The sequence below is a fragment of the Malus domestica genome, chromosome 09 (assembly GCF_042453785.1).
Source record: "Malus domestica chromosome 09, GDT2T_hap1".
NCBI lineage: Eukaryota > Viridiplantae > Streptophyta > Magnoliopsida > Rosales > Rosaceae > Malus > Malus domestica.
The window spans coordinates 15,681,727-15,704,295 of NC_091669.1; the positions used below are offsets into that span (position 1 = coordinate 15,681,727).

Sequence of the window (22,569 nt, forward strand, 5' to 3'; positions counted from 1 at the left end):
ACGAATCTGCAAGAAGGAGTCTGCTTTTTGCGAGTCGGTTGTTTTGTTTGTATGAGGATGGATCTGCAGTTTTCCTTCATTTTTTGCTGCTTTTGATTTCAGAAGCTTAGAAATTGAATGAGTTGGGTTCTGTTTTGTTTTGTCCTTTGACTTGGAAACGATAAGTACTAACTACGATTGAAGGGAGAGAGAGAATGGTTTATGAGTTTTTTATGATTTTGCAGATTCACGGTGGAGGTGAAAAAATGAAAGAAAACTGACACAACATTTCGTATCGTTTCCCACAAACGGTGCCAAATGTTGATGCACAAAACTGGAGAGGTCTTGGAACAACATAAATCCGACCATGAATCTGCAAGAAAGTAAATAACACAAGATGTATCGTGGTTCACCCTAATGTTTAGGCTACGCCCACACTGATATTGTATTTCTCAGAGAGGATTGTGAGGGAGAGAGAGCCTCTGTAATGAGAGTGAGGCTTTGAGAGGGTAAGAGTCAGGCCTAAGAATTGGCCTCCCTTAATGAGGAGAGTGAGAGGTCATTTTATAGAATAAGGGCTCCTCACTTATTACATATTTGCCTATCCATTTATTACATAATTACACTTGAGTCCCCCGAGTATTTATACGAGATCTAAATACGGAGGCACTAGGTATGGTACAAACACAGATCACTATAGGTGACTCCGACTTATAAGTTAGCATTGACTGATGAGATATGGATGAGTCGTACATGTCACTATAGGTGACTTTGACTTATGTGCTAGTATGAGTTATTAAGCACATGATTATTTATATTGCTAATGAGATGTTGTGTTGTGGTATACTTCTGGATTTACTGTTAGTATACTTTTGATTTCACTGTTAGTATACTTTTGATTTCATACTTATACGTAGTATGATTTTCTGGAAACTATACAGGTTTTACGGCGATAGGTTACTACATTTGATAATTTAAATGATTTTGAAAATCTTTGTTTACCCACTCACACTTTCTATTTTGCATCTCTCCAGGTTCTAGTAGCAAAGTTCCGTATCGACGAGGACTTGTGGGACTCCCAGTTCAGGTGGCTCTGTATGATGATATAATTATTATCTTACCTTACTGTACTTTTCTTATGTTCTGTATCACGTGTGAAATTGGTCCATACTCGCTCACCGCCCACTGTGTATATAGGCACTTTTAGTTTTATTCACATTTTACACATTATCACATTCTATGGCTTTGTCACCTTCCAGGTGTTGGCCAAAACAACTCGATTCGAAGTTCTAGTAGACATTCCGGGTCGGGGTGTGTTATATATACTAGTGTAAAATTGTTTAAAAAATTTAAAATTTGTCTATTATAAATTAAGGATATTTTAGTAATCATACAAATTTTTAGATTCAAGTGAATTAGTAAACAACTTATATCATTCAAACTCCGATTCCAAAACATTACAGTAAACAATTTTGACATCTCCTCATTCCCATTTCTTCTCAATTCAATTCATTTTCAATTCAATTTCTCTCGTTCTGATTATGGATTAGTAAACAAGCCCTAAAACCAACAATCTTAAGTTGGGCTAGAAAGAAAATGCGCGCATGAGCTGATTCAGTCACCAAACTATTAATTTGTCTCTTGGGTTATGAAATGCCTCAAAAACCTTACTTGAGAAAATTCTGGTAACATAAGGGCCACGACAAATGTCTTTCACGTTTACACCAAATTTTTGAGCCAAATCTTGATTAAAAATTTAAAATAAATACAAGAGATGGAAGTAAATATGTAAGTTTAATTGGTATATCTATTTATTTTCTAGCAGCATGCTTCACTTTTATGCCTTTGTAGACATCAAAATTTCGGTAAATAAATGTTGATCGATAAATCAAAGTTTCAACGTTCATGTATTACATAAATTTTACACGTAGCCTGTGACTCGACGAAAAATTGAAATGAGTTGGAAAAGTCATCAAACAGGACACGTGTTAACACTTGGCAGAAACGACTTATTTCATCATGGAATATTATATTCAAAATTAGGCCTTGGAAATTTCTATAAATAGAAGGCTAATACATTCATTTAAGAGGAGAACCAAAATCATTAGGCAAAATTCTTGAAGTTCTGAAGCTCTGAAACTCCGAAGCTCTCAAGCATCCAGGTTCCCGAAGAATCAAGAAAGCTCTCTTCGTTCTTCGTTCTTCCAAGATCAAGCCCCAACGGCCCTTTAGATTAACAATCATCCACCGTTCTTCCAAGATCAAGCCCCGACGGCCCTTGGATCAATAATCATCCACCAATTCAAGATTAAGCCCCGACGGCCCTTGAAGAAAGTATTCTTCGTTCATCGTTCTTCCAAGATCAAGCCCCGACGGCCCTTGGATCAACAAGCCACCGTTCTTTAAGATCAAGCCCAAAAGCCCTTGAAGATCCGCTCATCACCGTTATTCAAGATTAAGCCTCAACGGCCCTTGAAGAAACACTCATCCTCAAGATCAAGCCCCAACGGCTCCTTGAAGATCCGCTCAAATCCATCTTCAAAGATCAAGCCCACGGCCCCTTGAAGAAACTTCCAACAGTTCATCCAAGATCAAGCCTCGACGGCCCTTGGATCAATCAAAGATTCACAAATCAACACCTTACGGAGATCGAATCAGATGATCAAAATAGAGAGAGATTGTAACCCAAAATCATCAAATACAAATATTTGTTTGTGCACGTTGTTCTTGTCTCTTTCGTTTTAGGAATTTTTCGTGTTCACAACCTTCTTTTCCTTGGTATTTTTGAAACTGCAAAGTATTTTTCACGAATGTAAAAATAAAAAATTTAGAGATCGAGAAACTCTGTTTCCTTATTTTTTTTTTTTTTTTATATAATGTGTAGGGAGAGTTTGAACTTAAGACAATTTGATATTAGAAAATTTCAAGAGTTACATCATTACCTTCCCAACGCATGTAAATTTCTAGGCTTCTAACATTAGTGGTAAAATACTTATTTTCTCAACACTCGTTAATTTTTTGAGAAATCTTGAAGAGACCATCTCAAAAGTGAAATTCTTAATAGACTCTCTGTCATCTCAAATTTTTTGCACAATGTTTTATGATATTGACTTGAGAATTAACGTTACACTATGAGGTGACAGATAATCAATGAAAAGTCACACTTTTGAAAGGACGTCCTTATCACTTCTCTAATATTTGTACTACCACCGTTTCGCCTAAAAAAGATTTATCTCTTTATATATGTGTAACATAACTCGATTCAGACAATTTTTTTCATATTAAGAGTTGTTAATCTGCGTTCAAGAGATTGAAGTTGGGGTTTTTTTGTCCGCATTTATCATTACACTCATGTCCGATTCCCTTCTCTAAAACTCGAATTATTTGTAATAATTTATTAGGTTTGGGTGATCTAACCCCTTATGTCACAAAAACAACAAAGAAAAACGTTTTAAAAAGGTGGCCAAGTTGTCAGAAAGTTGTGGACTAGGAGTGATGAAGTCCATTTATTTATCATAGACCCGACCACAGGGGAAAACTCACCTTTCCTACGTCCGCATTGTACAGCGGTTTTCTCGTTTCTATTTCATCACACCACCTTCAAAATATCGAGCTCTTGTATTTCTTCTTCTTCCTCCTCTCGCTTGCGATCACTCCGGGACCGACCGACCGACCGACCGACCGACCGACCGACCGACCGACCCACCACCCTCTCTCTCTCTCTCCCTCCTCCCTTCCTCCGCCGCTCTTTCTCTCTCTAAGCAGTCTCGTGATTCGGGCTCCGGCACCATCTTCGCGCTTTCGAAACCCTAAAGGAGCCCTAATTTGAACAAACCCTAACGCACTGGTTTCGGCGCCTCCCAGCATCTTCTCCTCCAGCTTGGAAGCAGCCTCGGAGTAATTATAGGCTTGATTAAGCTTATTAAGGTAAGGATCGTATTTTCTAATTTCGCATCCCAAATAGCATTTTTGTTGTATTTTCTATTGCCTTTGGTTGTAGAGAAACCGGAGAAAAATGGAAGAAGATGAGAGAAAATTTCTTGTATTGCGACTTAATTATGTTTAGTTACAGTAAATTTTGGGTTTTTTCTCGATGAAAATTCCAAGATTAGAGCTTGTTGTATTGCCTGCCATGTTCTTACTGTCTCTACATTCAATGACATAGCTAATGAATCAAATTATTGATGTGTTGCGTTGCGTCAAATCTGTTCCTTTGTGGTGCCAAAAATTCGAAAACATAGAAAGACTTATATTTCTATTTGCGCTCCGTCGGATTAGTAATTGCACACTTCCCCACCTTGTTGGAAGCTTAAATATGAAGGGGTGTTGTTTTGTCTATATTTTCAGTATTCTTTTCCTTGTTTACTTTTTAAGTTCATTTGGGTTTGTATACATGATTTATCAAGATATTGGTTTATTTAAAAAAAAATTCTTGTTTGGTGTTTCTGTAATGTTGGTGTTGTTGGAACATAGTTTTGGCTGGAAATTTGGAGATTGTTGCCAGTAGTTTGCGGGTAGAGTTTTGTTTATAAAAGCGTGCACAAGTTGATAATTTTCTGAGACGTATCAGTAATGGTAATTTGTTCAATTTAATGCTGCATCCTTGGTGTGCGTTAGTTTAAAGAAAAATAATTGTGTGTATTTTAGTTTATTTGGTTGTTGGTTTTGTGTTGCATGCCTGTGATTCTTTGTGCATGCAGATGTCTGTACTTGAGTGTGTGCATGCTGATCTGATTGTCACCGTATGCGCTTGAGTAATAACATTTTTTTTCATTTTCCACAAAGAGCAATGCACATGGGACCGTCTGTATATATGTGCGCTACTCTTCATTTAGCATCCTTGCTTCTTACTTCCTGTATTTGAATATCTACATTCCCTTTAGCACTGTGTTTACTTTTTGGAAGATATACCACTCATCTGATATCCTTTATAATAACGATATGATTTAATCAGCTTTTGATTTCTTTTTAATAGATCAGAGGCTGCTACTGAGGATGAATGCACAACAACCTCCCCATCATAAATCTTCTGCTAATGGTTTTGGCCGTCGAAGAGGTGAGAGAGAAGGGGGGCCTAGGGTCGAGAATAAGTCGAAGTCTGGAGCAGAAAACCACAGCAGATTAACAAGTACTGGTGAAATTTATATATATAATTTTTTCTTGATATTATGTTAACTTGCCTATTAACTTTATATGTGCTGAAACAGGCAACAAATCTGGGAACTCTGAGAGTCCTTCACGTGATCGATTAGTATATATGACCACATGTCTTATTGGGCATAATGTGGAAGTCCAGGTGAAAAATGGATCTGTATACTCTGGAATATTTCATGCAACAAACGCTGAAAAAGACTTTGGTATGCTTGTTTGCTTTTGGTTTTTATTTACGGTTTTTGTTTGTCTTCCTGTTTGTATTGATTGCGGTTGTCTTATGAGACTGTCATTTACATTAGCATCTGTTTTGGATCATTTGGATATCATGAATTTGTCATGTCTTTTTTTTAATTTTTTTTTATGTGCAATTAAGTGCATCCATCAACATTCACTTCCGGTCACTTTGCGCTATTTCTTTGAAATGACTTTATTATTATTATTATTTATTTTTTAGTCGATTTTGGTTTTCATAAAGAGACTTTCTTTTACACTAACATAAGTTTTGGTTTGGTGAGAGGTAATGTATTCATCACCAGTGTTATAATTAGATTTTGTATAACATCAATAGTTTTGCCGATTGCCATTAGTTTTTCACTGCTCCATGCAGTTTATATGTGGTTGTTTGCATTTGCCAACATTATTTTACTTGTCACTTTCAGGAATCATCTTGAAAATGGCACGAATGATAAAGGATGGTTTAGTACGTGGACAAAAGTCTATGACAGAGTCAATTAGCAAGGCTCCGTCAAAGACTTTAATTATACCTGCCAAAGAACTTGTACAAGTTATCGCAAAGGTTCTGCTTCATTTCTTATTGCAATTCGCTGACCCAAGTAAATTATTCGTAATAGCTTTAAGAATCTCAGATTACCATCATTTGTTCTGCCGAGTTTTCAAGGGGTTGAAATTTTTTTGGGAGTAGGAGCAAAAAAGGGGGGGGGGTGTGGGGGCGGACGGGGAGGTATATGATGATCGTCTTTTTCTTCTTAATTTGATTCACTTGCTCTGGCGCGTAGTTATTGTCTATAAAAGTAATAACAAGCAGTAAGATGTTGACATAGAATAAGCAGCTATTTCTATATTTTGTTTCTCTGGTCTCCCTTGATCTAATTGTATTTTTAAATGAATGATGACAGGATGTCTCAATAACAAGGGATGGATTGTTAAATGAGGTTCAGCATGAAAAACATCAGGAACTTATGATAGATTCCTTCATATCACAATCCCGCCGTGGTGAGTTGGAGAGAGAGCTGGAACCGTGGGTGCCTGATGAAGATGATCCACAATGTCCTGAATTGGAAAATATATTTGATGGACAATGGAATAGGTTGTTATAGTAATTTTCTTTCCCTAAATATCTTGGTAACTGTTTTACTGGTCAGATAGCCTCTACTTGAATATGTGCCATCTGGAACACTATTAAATATACTAGGTACCTGACTTTTATCTTCTAAACATTACTATTTCAGGTTTCATGTTAAACTGTCATGTTCTGCTTTAACTATCTAAGATTATAATTCTATAATCCTATCTGGTTTATTCTTGTTAAGTTTTCTTGTCAAGGTGCTTTGAGTAACATTGTGGTCTTTTGAGTTGTCATTTCTTTGGAGTTATTACCAGCGAATGAACCTTAAAATGTTATTAACTTAATTTAAAGGCAGGTGCTCTTGTTGAATGATTAAAATATCTGGTGGTGGAATCCAGTCGTTGGAGATAATAATCTCTGTGAGGGATAGCATTATTTGCAATGTAGGCCTTTCATTATCCATGTTTTGAAGAGATGATGCTTTCTCTGCCTGCATGATGTACTTCTTTGACAGGGTCAGTCCTTAAGGAGCCATGTCCCTCTGCTTTTGTATTTTGCCAAAATTCTTCATATGATGTAGTTTCCTGAAAAAGTGGATGACGTCGGAAAAAGGTGGATTAAGATTCCAATCAATTCACTAGTTACAGTTAGCTGTATGGTTCTAATACATGCCTTAATGGTATCAAAATATTGCTTGAGGCGATGCAAGTTAGACATGGATTTACGGAATGTAATGGCCTTAGAGTAATATGGGATTGGAGGATTTTTTTCTAGCCAAATTTCAGTGGTTGCCTTTTGGCTTATTGGTTGTTTCTGGAATTTAATTGACCTGTGCTCAACTCTCTGAGAATTCATGTTAATTAATGTTTGCTTGTATTTTCTCTTCTAAAGAAATATTATGTTGCTCAACATTTTCCTTATATTCTTTTCCTTTCAGGAAATGGGATCAATTTGAAACAAATGAAACATTATTTGGGGTAAAAAGCACATTTGACGCAGACCTTTACACAACTAAACTTGCGAAGGGCCCTCAAACAAAAGAGTTGGAAAGGGAAGCTTTGAGAATAGCAAGAGAAATTGAGGGTGAGGATACACCTGATCTGCATATGGCAGAGGTGAGGCTTTGTTGGATAATTTTGTGCTTTTGAAAATTCATTTGATGTCGAGGTCCCTTATGTTTTGCATGTTGATTTGTTGATACAGGAAAGAGGCATTCACCTCCATGTGGATATTGATGAGGAGACAAGATTCTCCTCTGTTTATCGGGGGGAAGTAGTTGATGATAGTGGATATGATGAAGATGAGGATATTTTGTTGGATACATGTAATACTGAAACCTTTGGAGATTCTACTGGTTCTTTAAGGAAGAGTTCAATGGACTGGACCACTGGAAAAAGCAACAATGGGGTGCCATCAAGCTCTTCATTTGTGGTAGTTCCCTCACTAATCTTATGCATAATATGGTCAGCATAGGTAGCCCTGGGGGCATTAGTTTCTGACCTATTTACGGATTATTTTGTTGAACTTGATGTGCCATCCAGTCGGAATTTTACACATACGCTGTAAATAAAATGTTTTGTTACAGTAGGGGGTCTACTCATTTTCTCTTTCGTTCCGTTTTTCTTTACTTCCAATTGTCATGAGAAAGTACGTATATTCTTATCTTTTCCTGCTCATAAATGGAGACCGAATATTTTTCCCCTTCTAGTTCTTCTTGATTATTGTAAATCTGAACAAATTCATTATTTTGAAGCATTCTTAGTTGTTCCATTTATTTGTAAGCAACTGAGAATCTATTTTGACAAGCATGAGTAAGCTCTCCCTGATTATAATCCCCTCATCATTTACTTTTAACTCATTAGTTTGATCCAAAGTTTAATGCAACTTTGGGGATTGTGAATTGATTTTCTCTTTTGTGCTTATATGTGAGATTTATGATGTGCTTTGATAACAAGTTCCTGATTAAATGCTGACGATATATGTTTTAATTTTTATGTAGGATTACTCACAATCTTCTGAGTCAAATGTTGCCCCAGATTTATGTCGCTCTGGATCTTATGACCATGCTAGACAGCTGGCGTCAGAAACACTTTTCAAGAGCTTCCCCAGTACAGATGGTGAAAGCAGGTCTTTTATTTCTTTTCCAACTCTAAATAATAATTGCAAATAAGTTTTATTGTGATTACACAATTTTTTTTTTTTGTTAAACAATGTGCTATATTATTCAGTGAACATGGCGAGGTGGATAGTGCTGCTGGGTCTGTTGTAAAGGCGAAGGTGAGTGAGAGTTCCTTATTTGTGACGTTCACAATCTTGTATAATTATTTGTGATTGACTGCCACTGGCCTCTAAAGTTATTGCTTATGTTCTATGTTCTTGTCAATGCAGCTAGCTGAAGACAATCAAACATCAAAACCAGACGGTGAGTGCCATATTTTATCTTTCTGTTTACTTTACCCTAGATTATGTGTTTCTTGGTTCCTTGGACTTAATAGGGTAGTTACTATTAGATGTGGGTTTAGTAGTAACGGCGAAGCTTGTCCTATCTTGGTCCCTCTCTTCCCATATGAATGAGAAGCTTGTTTTATTGCCATTTTAGCATTATTTTAATATTTGTCTTTACAGTAGTTGTGAAGTTATATTGTTGAATATGGGATGTAGATTCACAGCCATCATTGAATGGGAAGGAAGATGCGTTTGAGAAAGGGGGTTTATCCTCTGGTGCCACCTCTTATGCTCCTGGTCAGGCTTCATCAAAAGGTCATGAGAAGACGGGTTATAGCGACCCAGTGACTGGCAAATCACACGTTCAAACACAGACGGTAAATTCTCATGGACGACCTGGTAGTTCTGCATCTTCCAATTCGGAATTCCCAGCTGCTGCCTCAGCTTCTGGTGGACCTGGTTTATCACCAAGCTCATCTCGGGGTTCGTTGTCCTCTGAAAAGTCAACATTGAATCCCCATGCGAAGGTGTTGACTGATATACTTTATGTTTTCCGTGATCACATATTTAACACAAACTCAGACGTAAATGCAATCATATCTTTGAATCTTATGCCTGATGTTCCAACAATTATAACTATCATAGATATGCTCCCATGCTACTAGGTACTTTTGTCTAGTGGATAGCTGATGCATCCAGCTCTTCTTTTTGCTTTCTCCTCTCTTTAATTAAATATTGTTATCAGGAATTCAAACTCAATCCGCATGCAAAGAGTTTTGTTCCATCTCAAGCGCCTGTTAGGGCTCCATCCCCAGTGTCTGATGGCTCCTTCTATTATCCAACTAATGCACCTGCTGTACCACATATGCCGGTCATGCCTGCTGGAATTGGAGTAAGTACTAAAGCATATTCTTTTACCTTTTCTCCCCGACTTTTAGGTTCTCATGTAGATGTTGGCCCATAAGAGGCAACTGTCAATTCAACTGTTTATTTTTCATTTTTCCAGATAATAAATGTTTGTTGTGATACTGCTGTAGACTGAAATCTTGGTTTATCATGACTGAAGACACTGTTGCTCACATAAGCCTTTATATGGAATGCAAATACCACCTACCATCAGCTAAAAAATTGGACTGCATTTTCTAATCTAATGATTCAAATTATTTGGAAGTTATAGTTAGTTCCCATTGTTCTTGAGTTCTTATTGTTTTTTTATTCTTCAAACTTGTGCTCTTTTTTAAAGAGATTACATAAATATATGGATTACAATTTATTGTTCTGTTGCATTGGAGGGAAATGAACCGTGGACTTATCTTATTCGTAACCCATTACCCCACGCTCCCTCATTGTTAGAACCCTACTCTACATCTTCCACAATTGCACAGAGAGAGAGTAACAGAAGAACAATACAAACAATACAATTTCATTCCCCTTTCTATCTTTACAATCTCCTATTTATGCTAATACCCACTCTAACTGTCACCACAAGATGATGCCATCTGGCATCCTAACACTCATCACTTGCTGTATAGATCATGATGAAGCGCTCCTCTTTTATCCAGCACTTTTAGGATGATTTTGCGACTTTGAATTCACTTTATTTTTTGTTTAATAAATGATTTCAGCTCATTTGTCATTAATGCCCTTGATATTTGTAGGTTGGGCCCTCTTTCGGACACCAACCCGTTATGTTTAATCCACAGCAAGCACCCCAAGCCTATTTTCATCCAAATGGGCCCCAGGTGTGATTCTTTTAATTTATTTTTCGGGGTCGTGAAATTCGTTTACATTACGTTAATAACAGCACAATGCTAATTCATGCTATTAATTACATATCTTCATTTAATTGCAGTATGGGCAACAGATGCTTCATCCTAGGCAAGTAGTATACATGCCAAACTACCAACCTGTAAGCAATTTCATGATGTTCTGAGATTACGTGTCTTTAATTATAATTTCAGTCACTCCAATATAATGAACAAGAGGAAAGAAATTATAACTTTAGTTACATGCGTGAAAGTTGTTCCTACAACTTTCTCTTTGGAGTCCGTTGGAGGATATATAGTCGATGACCGGGTATGAAGATGTTCATGTATTCTGTTTTGGATTTGTCATACAGGAAATGCCGTACAAAGCACGAGATTATTAGCCATTGGTTGGACGAACTCATTGTGGGTGTTTTGGTCTGCCGCACCTAAAGAATAACTCCTTGGAGACTTGTTGGAACAATTTTTTGAAGGAGCAGAGTCCTCCAGTCCAAAAAGGTCCTATACAGTTCTTGAATCTTGTGTGTACCAAGGGAAAGTTTATTCGTTCCCGATATACCTTCGTGACCTACGCTTTAACCCGTACAATTTGATTCTGGATTTTCTCAAACTTCGTACAGCACTTCCTTTGTTGTCACTTGTTTTTTATTTAATTTATGCAAACATTTATATTTTGTGGAGCTTCTTGTCTGTGTTAATGTCTCAAATGTTGGACTGGGTGGGTCGTTTATTTGGTTGATGCGTTATTTGATGCACTAATGTCGTGTTTTATACACAAAAGGGTCGGAATAATTGGAGCAATCAGAGTGGTTTCAAATCCGATCGCGATCGCGATGAATTAGTAAACAACTTATGTGACATTTGTATCTTGAGAAGCTAGCATGATGTACGATGAACGAATAAGATTTACGGATTTCCAGAATCCTTACAAAGAGGATCCGGACTCGACAAAGATAAACATGCGACGGTGATGATTAGTTGTCTAAATGACAGATGACCCGATAACCCTTAAATATTAAAACGAATTTGTTTGACAAATATTTCTCTTTTGTTTATTATTTTGGCTTACAATATTTTATCTTGTTTGTTTTATGCAGATTCCCTAGCATTTTTTATTAAATTAATGTTCTATTGTTCATCACTAAGTATTATAGTTAGGGAAATTCTTTTACGCTTATAAGCGAAAATGTCTTAAATTTAAATTTTGCGAATAATAATTAAATATCAATTTATTTCCTTACCCTTCCTTTAGTATAAAGAAATGTGTTTCTATCATTCAAAATTTTGTTCTCGTCTCTTTTGTATTTTGTATGTAGAGAGCAATGTTTTATTTCATGTATTTGGACAAATTATGCAATGAAATTGTCAGGCTAAGTAAGTACTAAATCGAGTTAAGAGGTTTGTAGCTCAAGTTGATAAAGATCATTCTCCCTTACACTTTTCGAGTTTGAATCACTCCTCAAATATCTCTTGTATCAAACCATGTTCACTTTATATATAGTATAATTAGTTCTCCTACTACGAAGGAGGAAAAGGTAAACTAAGTAATAAATAGCAAAATGACAATCATTGCCTTGGTAATTGACTTTTGACAAAACGATAAATAATTTATGCTAAATTTATCTAAACAATGAAAAAAGAGAGAGTTCGAATCCAGAGCGCAGTGGGTTGAAGATAAAAACCATATCCATGTCACACGTTAGATGAGAATTTTAGTCATTGAAAAATGATGTATAACAAAAAATTTAAAATAAAAAAAAAACGACAGATATGGCGATTTTTGCCATTTCCTCCTCTTTCTTCCCATTTCTCATAATAAAACTAGATTAAATTTATTTATTATAATGGTTTAATTGTAAAAGACTAACTCTAAGTGATTAAGAGCATTTTGTCTTGCACTTTGGGCTGGTTTGGTATTGCTGTGCTTTGAAAAAAAACTGCTGTGAGAATAAGCAACTGTGCTGTGAGAATAAGCGGCTGTGAAATAAATCAGCAGAGTGTTTGGTAAACTTTTTTGTAAAAGTGCTTTTGGAAAAAAAAGCAGTCTGATAGTGGGTCTTTTCATTAAAGGAGCACTGTAGTTCTGTGTGCTTTGAAAAAAAGCCAGTTTTCCAAAGCTACAAATTGCAGCTTCAGCTTTTTCCTTTGATTTCAGCTTATTCTCACAGCAGCTTCCAAAATAAGCCATTTTTTTTAAGTTTACCAAACACCAAAAACACTCCCAGCTTTTTTTCATATGAACTTTTTTTAAAATCACCTCAACCCCAAACTGGGGCAAAGTCTGTAGTTCGAACCACCCTCCCTCCAAATTGCAATTTAAAATGAACATATGGATCGATGAAGGGGGATAGGCTCTAATATACATGCACATTGTGAGGCATGTAGTTCCTCTAAAAGTGTTATTTAAAGTGCAGTGTGACTAGATAACAATTCAAATGTTAGATTTAGATATTTTTGATGAGGCAAGAGAAGTAGAATTCAGAGATATGTTGTCAACCTGTTCTTGTAATTAGATGAAAGTACTTATAAATGTCACTCGTGAGATTTTTTTAATGACTAGATAAAAATTCAAGGAGTAAAAACACAAAAAATTACTTAAATGCTCAATTTTCTCGTGAAAAATTATTACTAGTATTGAATTGTTGATGAAATAGTTTAGATTGAATCTTATACACCGAATTATATTAGAAAATCCAGTTGAACCATGCCCTCAGATAACCAAAAAATTACAAGCCAAAAAAGTTAAAAAACAATCATGGGATGTATGTAACGAAGTTAATTAATGAAATCCTTGGAGCCTTTGGAAAGCTATATAAATTGTTTTATCAAGGATAATATTCCTTAATTACAAAATTAAACTAAGACTCGACATCGATTAAACTTGATTTAATAATGGAAGCCATGGCAGATGACAATATGTGTTTTGTTTTTTTCTCTGCGTTTTGTTTTGTTTTTTGTTTTTTTCTCTGCGTTTTGTTTTGTTTTTTGTTTTTTGTTTTTTGTTTTTTGTTTTTTTCTTTTGGTTAAGTGCTTTAGCTTTTAATCACCTTTCTTTAAAGGTTATGGAAAAAATAACTCAAAAATTGCTCCACTCTCTTTCCAAGCGCGTATCAGTGTCTTTGTGAAATTTTTATGTAAGCAAGTTTAGGAGTTGGAAGTCTTGCATCTTCATAGATGAAAATGAACTATTTACCTTCATTCAGTTTCTATAATTCTATCGAACTTCACGATTTAACGAAATCATGATCACTTATTATTTGATTTTAATTTAGGGTTAAATATTAAAATAATTCATGTGTTTTTAATTTGGCCGATTTGATATTTGTGTTTATCTCCGTTAGCCAATTAAGGATATTTCCATCTAATTTTCGTAATTTTTTTTAGGGACACTTAGGATGCGGTCCCTAGCTATCAATATTCTTTGATTGAAACCTTGTTAGTTTTTAGTTTTTGATTGAGGTCCCTGACATTAATGTAATAATGTAAGTTACTATATATTCTTTAAATTAAAAATTAAAAATTGTAATTTGTAATTGTTTATATTAATGAGATTTTAAATAAAACCCATAATTTATGGGATTAAAAATAATAAAATATAAATTATACTCTCTATTATATTGTGTGTGTGTGTGTACATATATGTATGGGTACATTAACCAAAATTAACAAAAAAAGTTATTGTACCAAAACATGGATACATTCTCAAATCAACGAAAAAGAATGTACCCATATAAGTTTAAACATGGATTAAAAAATTTGAAAGGATTTTATATTAAAAAAAGGGTACATTTTACATATAACAAATTGATATATTTGAGAATGGGTACATTTAAGATTAAAAAAATTGAAAAATTATATGAATGGGTACATTTAAGATTAAAAAATTGAGAATCTTTTTATATATATAAAAAAAACTAATAGGTACAAACTTAATTTAATTTAATTTTTTATTATTTTGGAAATGTTTGAATTGAAAATTAATTTAGGGTTTAAACTTCTAATTAATTACTAATTTTTATATTAAAAAATTATATAATAAACATGTAAATTTATTATCACATTAATGCTAGGGACTTGAATCAAAATTTGAGAACTAATAAGGTCTTAGTCAATGAACAGTAAGAACTAGGGGCCGGATACTAATTTTTCCTTTTTTTTATAATTTTATAAATAAGAATTTATAAAATTATTTTAAATCAAAATATTTAAAAAGAAAAATTATTCTCCTTCAGCTCTCTGACCTCCTTCCTAACATTACCCCTTATTTATTTATTTATTTTTATGTCACAACATTAATCGTTTTTTTTCAGATTGGAAGTTTTATTTCTTATATGTGTTATTTCTCATTAATTTGTATTTTTCTGTAAAGAGAAAAGGTAATTATTTCCCATTTGATTTTTCTTATGATTGTTTTTTTTTAAAGAGATTGAATGAAATGTCCTTAATTGGCTAATAGAGACAAACATAAAGACTAAATTAGCCAAATCGAAAACATGAGGACTAAATTGACTATATGGATATAACACAGGGACCCGTTTGACATTTAACCTGTGAAACAAGAGCCTCGAGTTTTGTATTATTGAGTTCAGAGTATGAGGCTCGGGGTTTCAAGACTTAAATTGATTGAAACGAGCCTCAATATCTGGATTACGAAGATCTAATTTAAGAATGCCATGGAACTAGAACTATTTTAAAAATGATTTTCAAGAAAATATCACGTGCTAATAAAGGTTGGGTTATTATACAAAATGGTTCCTAAGATTTGCATGATCAATAGAAATGGTCCCTGATATTTAAAATCAATAGAAATGGTCCCTAAGATTGTCCACTATCCATGATTTTGGTCATTCCGTTAAAAACTCTTTAGGCAATTTTTAAAGAACTCAATCGTTTCTTAACTAAATTCGACCCATAATATATCAAAATGAAGATAGGAAAGGGTAGAATAAGATTATACATATTTGGAAGCCCAATGGTTGCCGCAGATGGCCGGAAAATAGCTGAAAGGTGACTGGTCAACGGGAAAATTAGAAAACTCGACAGAAATTGGGCAAACTTTAAACGTTCATAACTTCTTCAATAATCAACCAAATCGAGTAATTCAAAAACAAAAATCATACTTCTCGACGAGATGAAGAGAATGGTAGCTTTTTTGAAGGCTAACTCGCTGTGGTTTGGTTGGACAATGGCTCGAAAGTGATTAAGTAATTTTATAGTTAAATATAGCTTTTGTATCTTCTAAAGTTAAAAGGGCCTACTTTTAACTGTAGATTTATCTAAAGTCCGATATGATTTTGTATGTATCGTCATATATGATTCTTACTTTTTGACGCATTGGAGAGATATTAAGGCCTGGTTTGATACTGAGGTGATTCTGAAAAAAACTGGTATAAAAAAAAGATGGAGCTTTTTTTGTGTTTGGTAAACATTCAGCTTCATTTTTTTTCACAGTTTTGGGTGAAAAAAGCCAAAAACAAGAAGCTGCAAAACCCAACTTTGAAAAACCGGTTTTTTTTTCACATCTGTTTTACATAAAAGTTTACCAAACACTATAATACTGCTTTTTTTTTTCAAAAGCATTTTTACAAAAAAGTTTACCAAACACTCTACAACTTTATTTCATAGTCACTTATTCTTACAGCACAGCATAAGCAGTTTTTTTTAAAGCACAGTAATACCAAACCAGCCATAAGTCAGCTTAGAGTTAAATGCAACTTTAAACTACAAAACGAATAGCCTTACACCAGTATATAAACGAGAGAACTTTAACGAAAAGTTTACAGTACTGTTCACTTTAATGAAAAATCATATTTTTACACTAAAAAGTCAATCTTGGTACTATTCACTTTACCCTTTATTTTGCCATTTTCGTTAAAACTCAAAGTTTTCAAACATTTTCATTAGTTTTTTCCTAAAAACGATCCTATATATAAAAGGAGAAATATTATTAGCTTTCTAAAAATTTAATTGTGCATTCCAAACTTACTATGATTAAAAAGAAAAATAATCTTACAAGAAGTAGACAGTTAAATTGTGACATAACCAAATGTATGAGAAAATTTTTAATGTACTCGGACATAGGACAGAATACATATGTTATTATACAATTAGACGAAACAACGCCTACTATTCATTCAGATGGCATATGAACTCCATGGTCTGTTGGTTGGAAATGTCAACATTGTTCCGACACTTTAAAAAAACCTTTACTCAAATTGTATAATAACATGTGATGTTTGTTCCGTGTTTAGTCGTACAAAAGAATCTCTCTGTATGTATAATGGTTTATCTCGAACTTAAAACATTTCCAAAAGAGATGTCAAATCCTAGGTGGAGATGCCACTGTGCATATTTGACATAAAAAATCATTCCAACCGAAGTGTTGTTTGCTGACTGGATTTGAAGCTTATATTATTAGAGTCAAATTTGGCATCAACGTTAAATTTATTTATAATAATTTTAGTGGTCGGTCCCTTACTCCACTAACATTTCAACCAATAAAAATTTTGTTTCAACAAATTTTGAAATAAATACAATCATTTAAAGCTCTATATTAATTAACAAAATAACATTTGATAATTCGTTAGAGAAATACAAAATTTAACATAAAACTTCAAAATCCAATTTCAACCAACAATTGTTATTTAACGTTTTATGAGGAGATGGTCTTAGGTCAACACCCCAATTCACCTATTTCCAACACGAATTTGATAGTACCAATTTCCAACATACCAATATTATTGATTAGCTGAACACTAATTTAAAAAAATTAATTTTGAAATGTCAAATTTTTTATTTTTTTTGAAAAATTTTGAAATGTCAACACTGTCATGAACTCGCTTTTGTGTTAGCACTAGCAGAAGACGACAAAAAGCAGCGACCTGCTAAGGAAACAGACGAAGTACCAAACTAGAAAAAATATATTATCCAAACAATAAAGAAACCTTTAAGGCAATAAATTATTATCACCAGTTTAATTAATTAATGGACACGTGGAACAATTTTACTTTATTTCACAGAAGAGAAGTGGGGGAGAGAGAGAGAGGGGGAGGGGGAGAGGGAGAGAGCAGGGAAGTGAGGATGGTGGGAAGCTGGTGAGAAAGAAGAGAGAGATTGAATTTGTGAGTGCGTTTAATGCAAGGAAATTTGTCGTTTAAGGCGATGAAGAAAGATGGAGCCTTTGCACCAAATAAGCCGATCCAATTGAGAGTAAGTTTTTGAGTAGAGAGAGAGAGAGAGAGAGAGAGTTCTTGTGGGTTAAAGGAAGGAGAAGAAGAAGAAGAAGGCATGCAGAATTCAAAGCTTACAGCAAAACCCATTTATTAGTTTCCAATTTCCTTCACCATATTTAATCTCAAAGGTGTTTCCTTTTCACTCACTCTTTCACTCTTTCTGCTGTAAATTTCATGCCTGTTTTTAGTTTCTTGAAATGGGTTTGTTTTATTTTCCTTTTTTTTGTCTGAACTTCTGTTTACAATTTATTTTGTTTCTGTTTTTTTTTTCATAACAAAATAAAAGGGAATTCCAATGGTAAATTTTACTGTATGTTAGTGAGCCTCTGGTTTGGTTGCATGTGGAGATTAAGATGGTGAGGTTGATCTTGTAGTGATTTTATTGGGTTGAGGTGATTGATTTCTTATTTGGGTAACACTTATTTTTTAAATCTTTTTTCTTTTGATAATTATTTTGGGTAATAATTTTAGTCATATGTTTTGCTGATTTTAGACTTATTCCTGTTCTTGGATATAAAAAAAAAAAAAAAGTTTAAACAATTCCTGTTCTTGGGTTTAATTGTTTCCAATTTGAGGATGGGACGTTAAAAAAATCATGGAACTTTAGCGCAAAAAAGTTTATTCAACATTTTGAGCCCTGCCTTTTCCATCTTTATGGTGCTTTTCATTTCATAGTTAATGTAAATATGTGATTGGATTATTTGATTTATAGAATCAACAGAAGTCTGATTATGTAGTGATTTGATTGCCGCATGTATTTTGAGTTTCTGTGTTGATCCGAATTAGTACTGTGGTTTAGAAATATTCATACACCGCAGAATCAGTAGCCGTGATAACCGTTTAGTCTATTTGGCCCTTGTAGCGAGTTCTAATTGATGAACTGAGGTTTTCCTAGCTGATATGCAATACTGAGGATCAGTTGGTTTGAAACTAGATGATGAATGTGACTACAGTGGTCGAGGGCGTTGCCTTTCCCTATATGTTTATATCGTCCCCTAGATAATTTTCCTCTACTTCCATTCATGATTCTTACTGGAGTTTTATACCCGGCACGTAGGATCGTGGACACTTTAGTTGGTGCATTCTGTGTAATAATATGTGCTGCATCAATTCTTGTCGGTGCGCCCCTTTTGGTACAGTGAAAGTGATATGTCTTTAGTTATGCATATGCTTACTATCAGTACCTTTGTTCACTCAAGTAGTTTTATGTTGTCCTTCGTTCCTCTTGAACTGATTTCATTATAGTTTGTTCAGTGCGTATGAAGTAAAATAGTTACTAAATTTTGGTGCTCTTCTTTTTTACTTGGGCAGCATTTCGACTGGTTGCACTTCTTGGTTGCTGATGAGTCGGTGATTTAAGTGAACCTTCAGGTTTTTCTATTGAACATATTTGAAGATCTATAAAGTTTCAACGCCATATTTTTGTAGACGAGCCTGAATAGTTGTTTTAGAAAATGCAGAATTTGGATAAGAAAAACTCTGGTTTTGGTTCTGCCCACCCAACATTTCCATTCGTTGTTGGATCTTCATCATGGGAGAATTCTACTGAGACACATGTCCAACACTCATCTTCCTCCAATAGCTTAATCTTGAACATGGGCGTGTCACTACATAATTATCATAACAGCAAGCAATCTCGAATTAACTTTCAAGATCAGGATTCATCCTCAACTCTGTCGACAGGTCAATCTCTCTCTGAAGTTGATAGTATGAAAGAAGGCAACCCCTGTGGGCAAGGCATAGTTTCAGCACAATCAGGTTCATGTATTTGTCGCCCCATATTTCTGTTCCCTTGTTTCTTTCTCCTTTAATTGATGTTTCAACTGAACTTTTTTCTTCTTAATTCTGCATGTTGGCGTTATTCTATCAATGTTTGTTTTTATTCTCTAATAAGAAACAAAATATCTGTAAAAGGATAAATTGATTTTAAGTTAAATGTACCACTTGGAGTAATGTTCATCAATTATGATTTGGACGGTTGGACAACACATATTAGGCCTTCGCTATGGTCAGGAATTGCACACGCCCCTTACCCATGATTGATCATTGCACTCCTCTTTATAAGTTAATATTATGCTCCTTATCAATATGCCAAAACTTGTATACATCTCCCTTCGCATACCACGATACCACTCGGAGAACTTCCCCTATTAAGTATTTGGTTCTTCACATTGATTTCTTTGTTACCAGGCCAGATCCGTATATCTAATTTGGTTTACCCTTGTTCTTGGTACAGGATATAATGAAACACAAGGGAAGCCTGTTGGGGCCCACATGAAATCACTATCACCAATGGAAAATCAGAGCTTTATCTTCCCTTCACAAATTGATGTTAGCCGTTCAATTGTAAGTTTTACCCGCCTGTGTTTTTTCTGGTCACAATGGATGTTGGAATCTTATATTTTTCTGGCTGTATTCAGGGTCATATTCCTTTCCACTATGCTGAGCCATACTTTGGAAGCTTACTGGCTACTGCTTGTGGGCCACAAGCTACGGTAAGTGCTTCAAAGTAAATACCAGTAGGTCCTCTTTTCTCAGGTGTTTTTGTTTTGCCAACTTAATTATAGCAGTAGAGCCCCCAGAGGTTGGTTGGTTTGTAGAACCTGCTAATCCTGTGAGTAGTGACTAAGGCTTGGTTATTTCTTTCAATGTGATTGCACAATATCATGAACACTAAATGATGCTTTTAGCATTATACTATTTATTTAAGGTAACTGATAGAAGTAATCACAAGGGGCGTGCCTTTAACCGGAAATCACATATAATAGATTACTTCAATTTTTCAAGAGCTTTCCAATTATGCTGCAGATGCTATAACTTTAGGTTCTTTTAACCAACTTTGAGGATAAATTAATAATTAACTCTTCTTTCACTATGACCAATGCAACCTCAATACTGCCAAAATGAACACAAAAGACACTTTGGAATGTTATGTTCGAAAATGTTTGTACACCTTGCACTTCAAACTCTTGTTTCTCTTTTCACAGTGAGTTGGCTATATATGTCTTTTTTTTGGTAGGAGAACTGATCCATATAAACTCATCAGAAATGTTATCGAGGGTTGGACCTATACAATCTTTTTAGGCTTTAGCCATGTAGCACCTTCCTAAGCATCTTGTCGTGCAAATTGTTTAAAGCCAACGTAACAGCTAGTTTGATATTCTTAAAAAGGGGTTCCAATGTATCTTATAAATTTCGGGATTCTGTGTTTCTCTTTATCTCCTTTGCTATTCTGATCTTTTTATAGTACTAAAGTTTCTTCTTGCTTACCTGTTAACCCTAGAATATATCTTTATGAAGTTGAACCTTCAAGGCATAGATGCAAAAAATAAGTGGGGTTAATCTTGAAGATCTATTCTTGTGAGGGTCAAAATACAAAAGTTATAAGATATGATATACAACTTAGTGGTTTTGATATAGATTCTGATTCTTTTTTTCCTTTAGTGTCAAACCATGACTTGAAGTTCTATAAAATACACCACTTGTGGCTGTTTTTGCATAAGAATGTTCCTCTTTTGTTGCGATGTTATGAGGTATTTACCATGTCAATGGCTCCAGATTCATCATCCTCAGGTGGTGGGGATAACTCCTGGTAGGGTTCCCTTGCCTCTTGATCTTACAGAAGATGAACCTATTTATGTAAACGCGAAACAGTACCGTGCAATTCTCCGGAGGAGGCAATTTCGCGCTAAGCTTGAAGCTCAGAACAAACTCGTCAAAGTTCGTAAGGTGTGGGAAGGTTTGAAATTGATTTGTAAATGCCCGTCTCTGATTTTTGCCATGGAGATTTGTACTTTTTTTTTTCACTGGTTTTGCTAAGGAAGACCTTTCTGAAATATGTGCAGCCGTATCTTCATGAATCTCGGCATGTTCATGCATTGAAGAGGGCTAGAGGAACTGGTGGGCGCTTTCTCAACGTGAAGAAGGTCCAGGATTCCAAGCCAAATACTACACACCTCAGAGTGAATGCTTCAGGCGCTGCTCAGCTACATTTGATCGGAAATATGTCAGAATCTGAAGTTCACGAACGTGACAACTATAGAGATGGTGCTTCCACTACCTCTTGCTCTGAAGTCACAAGCACTTCCAACGGTGATGACGTATTTCCACGGCAAGCTTTGAGGTTCTCTGCCTACCCCTCTCACATTGGTGGGACCATGCAAGTTCCTTTTGTTGATGTGCGTGGCGGCGGGAACCAGCACCATCATTCCATCCTCCGGTGAACAATCATCATTGCAGTCTGTGTTCAGGGTTCTGTTGGAGAACACGGCTGCTACTGTTCCCTCGGGAAGTCATCCTTGGCTCAGTTGAAGTTTCCTTTCAAATTCCTTCGGCGTTGTTAAAGTTACCTTTCTAATTCCTTTTGGAAATCATTCTCGGCTCTAATTCCTTTGGGAAGTCATCCTCGGCTCAGTTTCCTTTCCTGGTGTTCCTTTATCGTCATTGTTAACCCTTACATCCTGCAGTTAACCTTAATCCGTCTATTTCGCATTTAGTTTTCGGGCAAATACAAAGCATGCCGGATGAAGTATGATTAGATTGGTACACATGGTTGGCGAAAAGAACATAATTCTCTTGTGTGTGATGAATAATCTGCGTATTTGTGCAGACAGCTGACCGTTGGCTTTGAAGATCTTCTGCATTTTATGAAAAATAAAGTGTGTGCATTGACCTGTTGGTTTTAGAA

At 35.1% G+C, this 22,569-nt stretch overlaps 2 protein-coding genes across 4 annotated transcripts; both read left to right on the forward strand.

Moving 5' to 3' along the window:
* Positions 1-3,520: 3,520 nt before the first annotated feature.
* On the forward strand, positions 3,521-11,333 carry LOC103424149 (polyadenylate-binding protein-interacting protein 3-like). The gene is made up of 15 exons (XM_008362226.4): positions 3,521-3,906; positions 4,955-5,107; positions 5,187-5,336; positions 5,793-5,929; positions 6,270-6,460; positions 7,377-7,554; positions 7,643-7,870; positions 8,439-8,566; positions 8,668-8,716; positions 8,828-8,861; positions 9,101-9,411; positions 9,630-9,776; positions 10,543-10,626; positions 10,737-10,793; positions 11,004-11,333. The coding sequence occupies exons 2-15, from the start codon at positions 4,975-4,977 to the stop codon at positions 11,031-11,033; spliced, it is 1,857 nt and encodes a 618-aa protein (XP_008360448.1). The 5' UTR covers positions 3,521-3,906; positions 4,955-4,974; the 3' UTR covers positions 11,034-11,333.
* A 6,265-nt stretch (positions 11,334-17,598) lies between these two features.
* On the forward strand, positions 17,599-22,569 carry LOC103424150 (nuclear transcription factor Y subunit A-3-like). 3 transcript variants are annotated; one of them, XM_008362227.4, is made up of 7 exons: positions 17,599-18,010; positions 19,194-19,253; positions 19,334-19,640; positions 20,119-20,228; positions 20,303-20,377; positions 21,441-21,611; positions 21,728-22,569. In XM_008362227.4, the coding sequence occupies exons 3-7, from the start codon at positions 19,337-19,339 to the stop codon at positions 22,103-22,105; spliced, it is 1,038 nt and encodes a 345-aa protein (XP_008360449.1). In that variant the 5' UTR covers positions 17,599-18,010; positions 19,194-19,253; positions 19,334-19,336; the 3' UTR covers positions 22,106-22,569. The 3 variants fall into 3 exon arrangements, with proteins under 3 accessions (XP_008360449.1, XP_008360450.1, XP_008360451.1); XM_008362228.4 differs by having other exon boundaries at positions 17,615-18,010; positions 19,343-19,640; XM_008362229.4 differs by having other exon boundaries at positions 17,630-18,010; positions 19,566-19,640.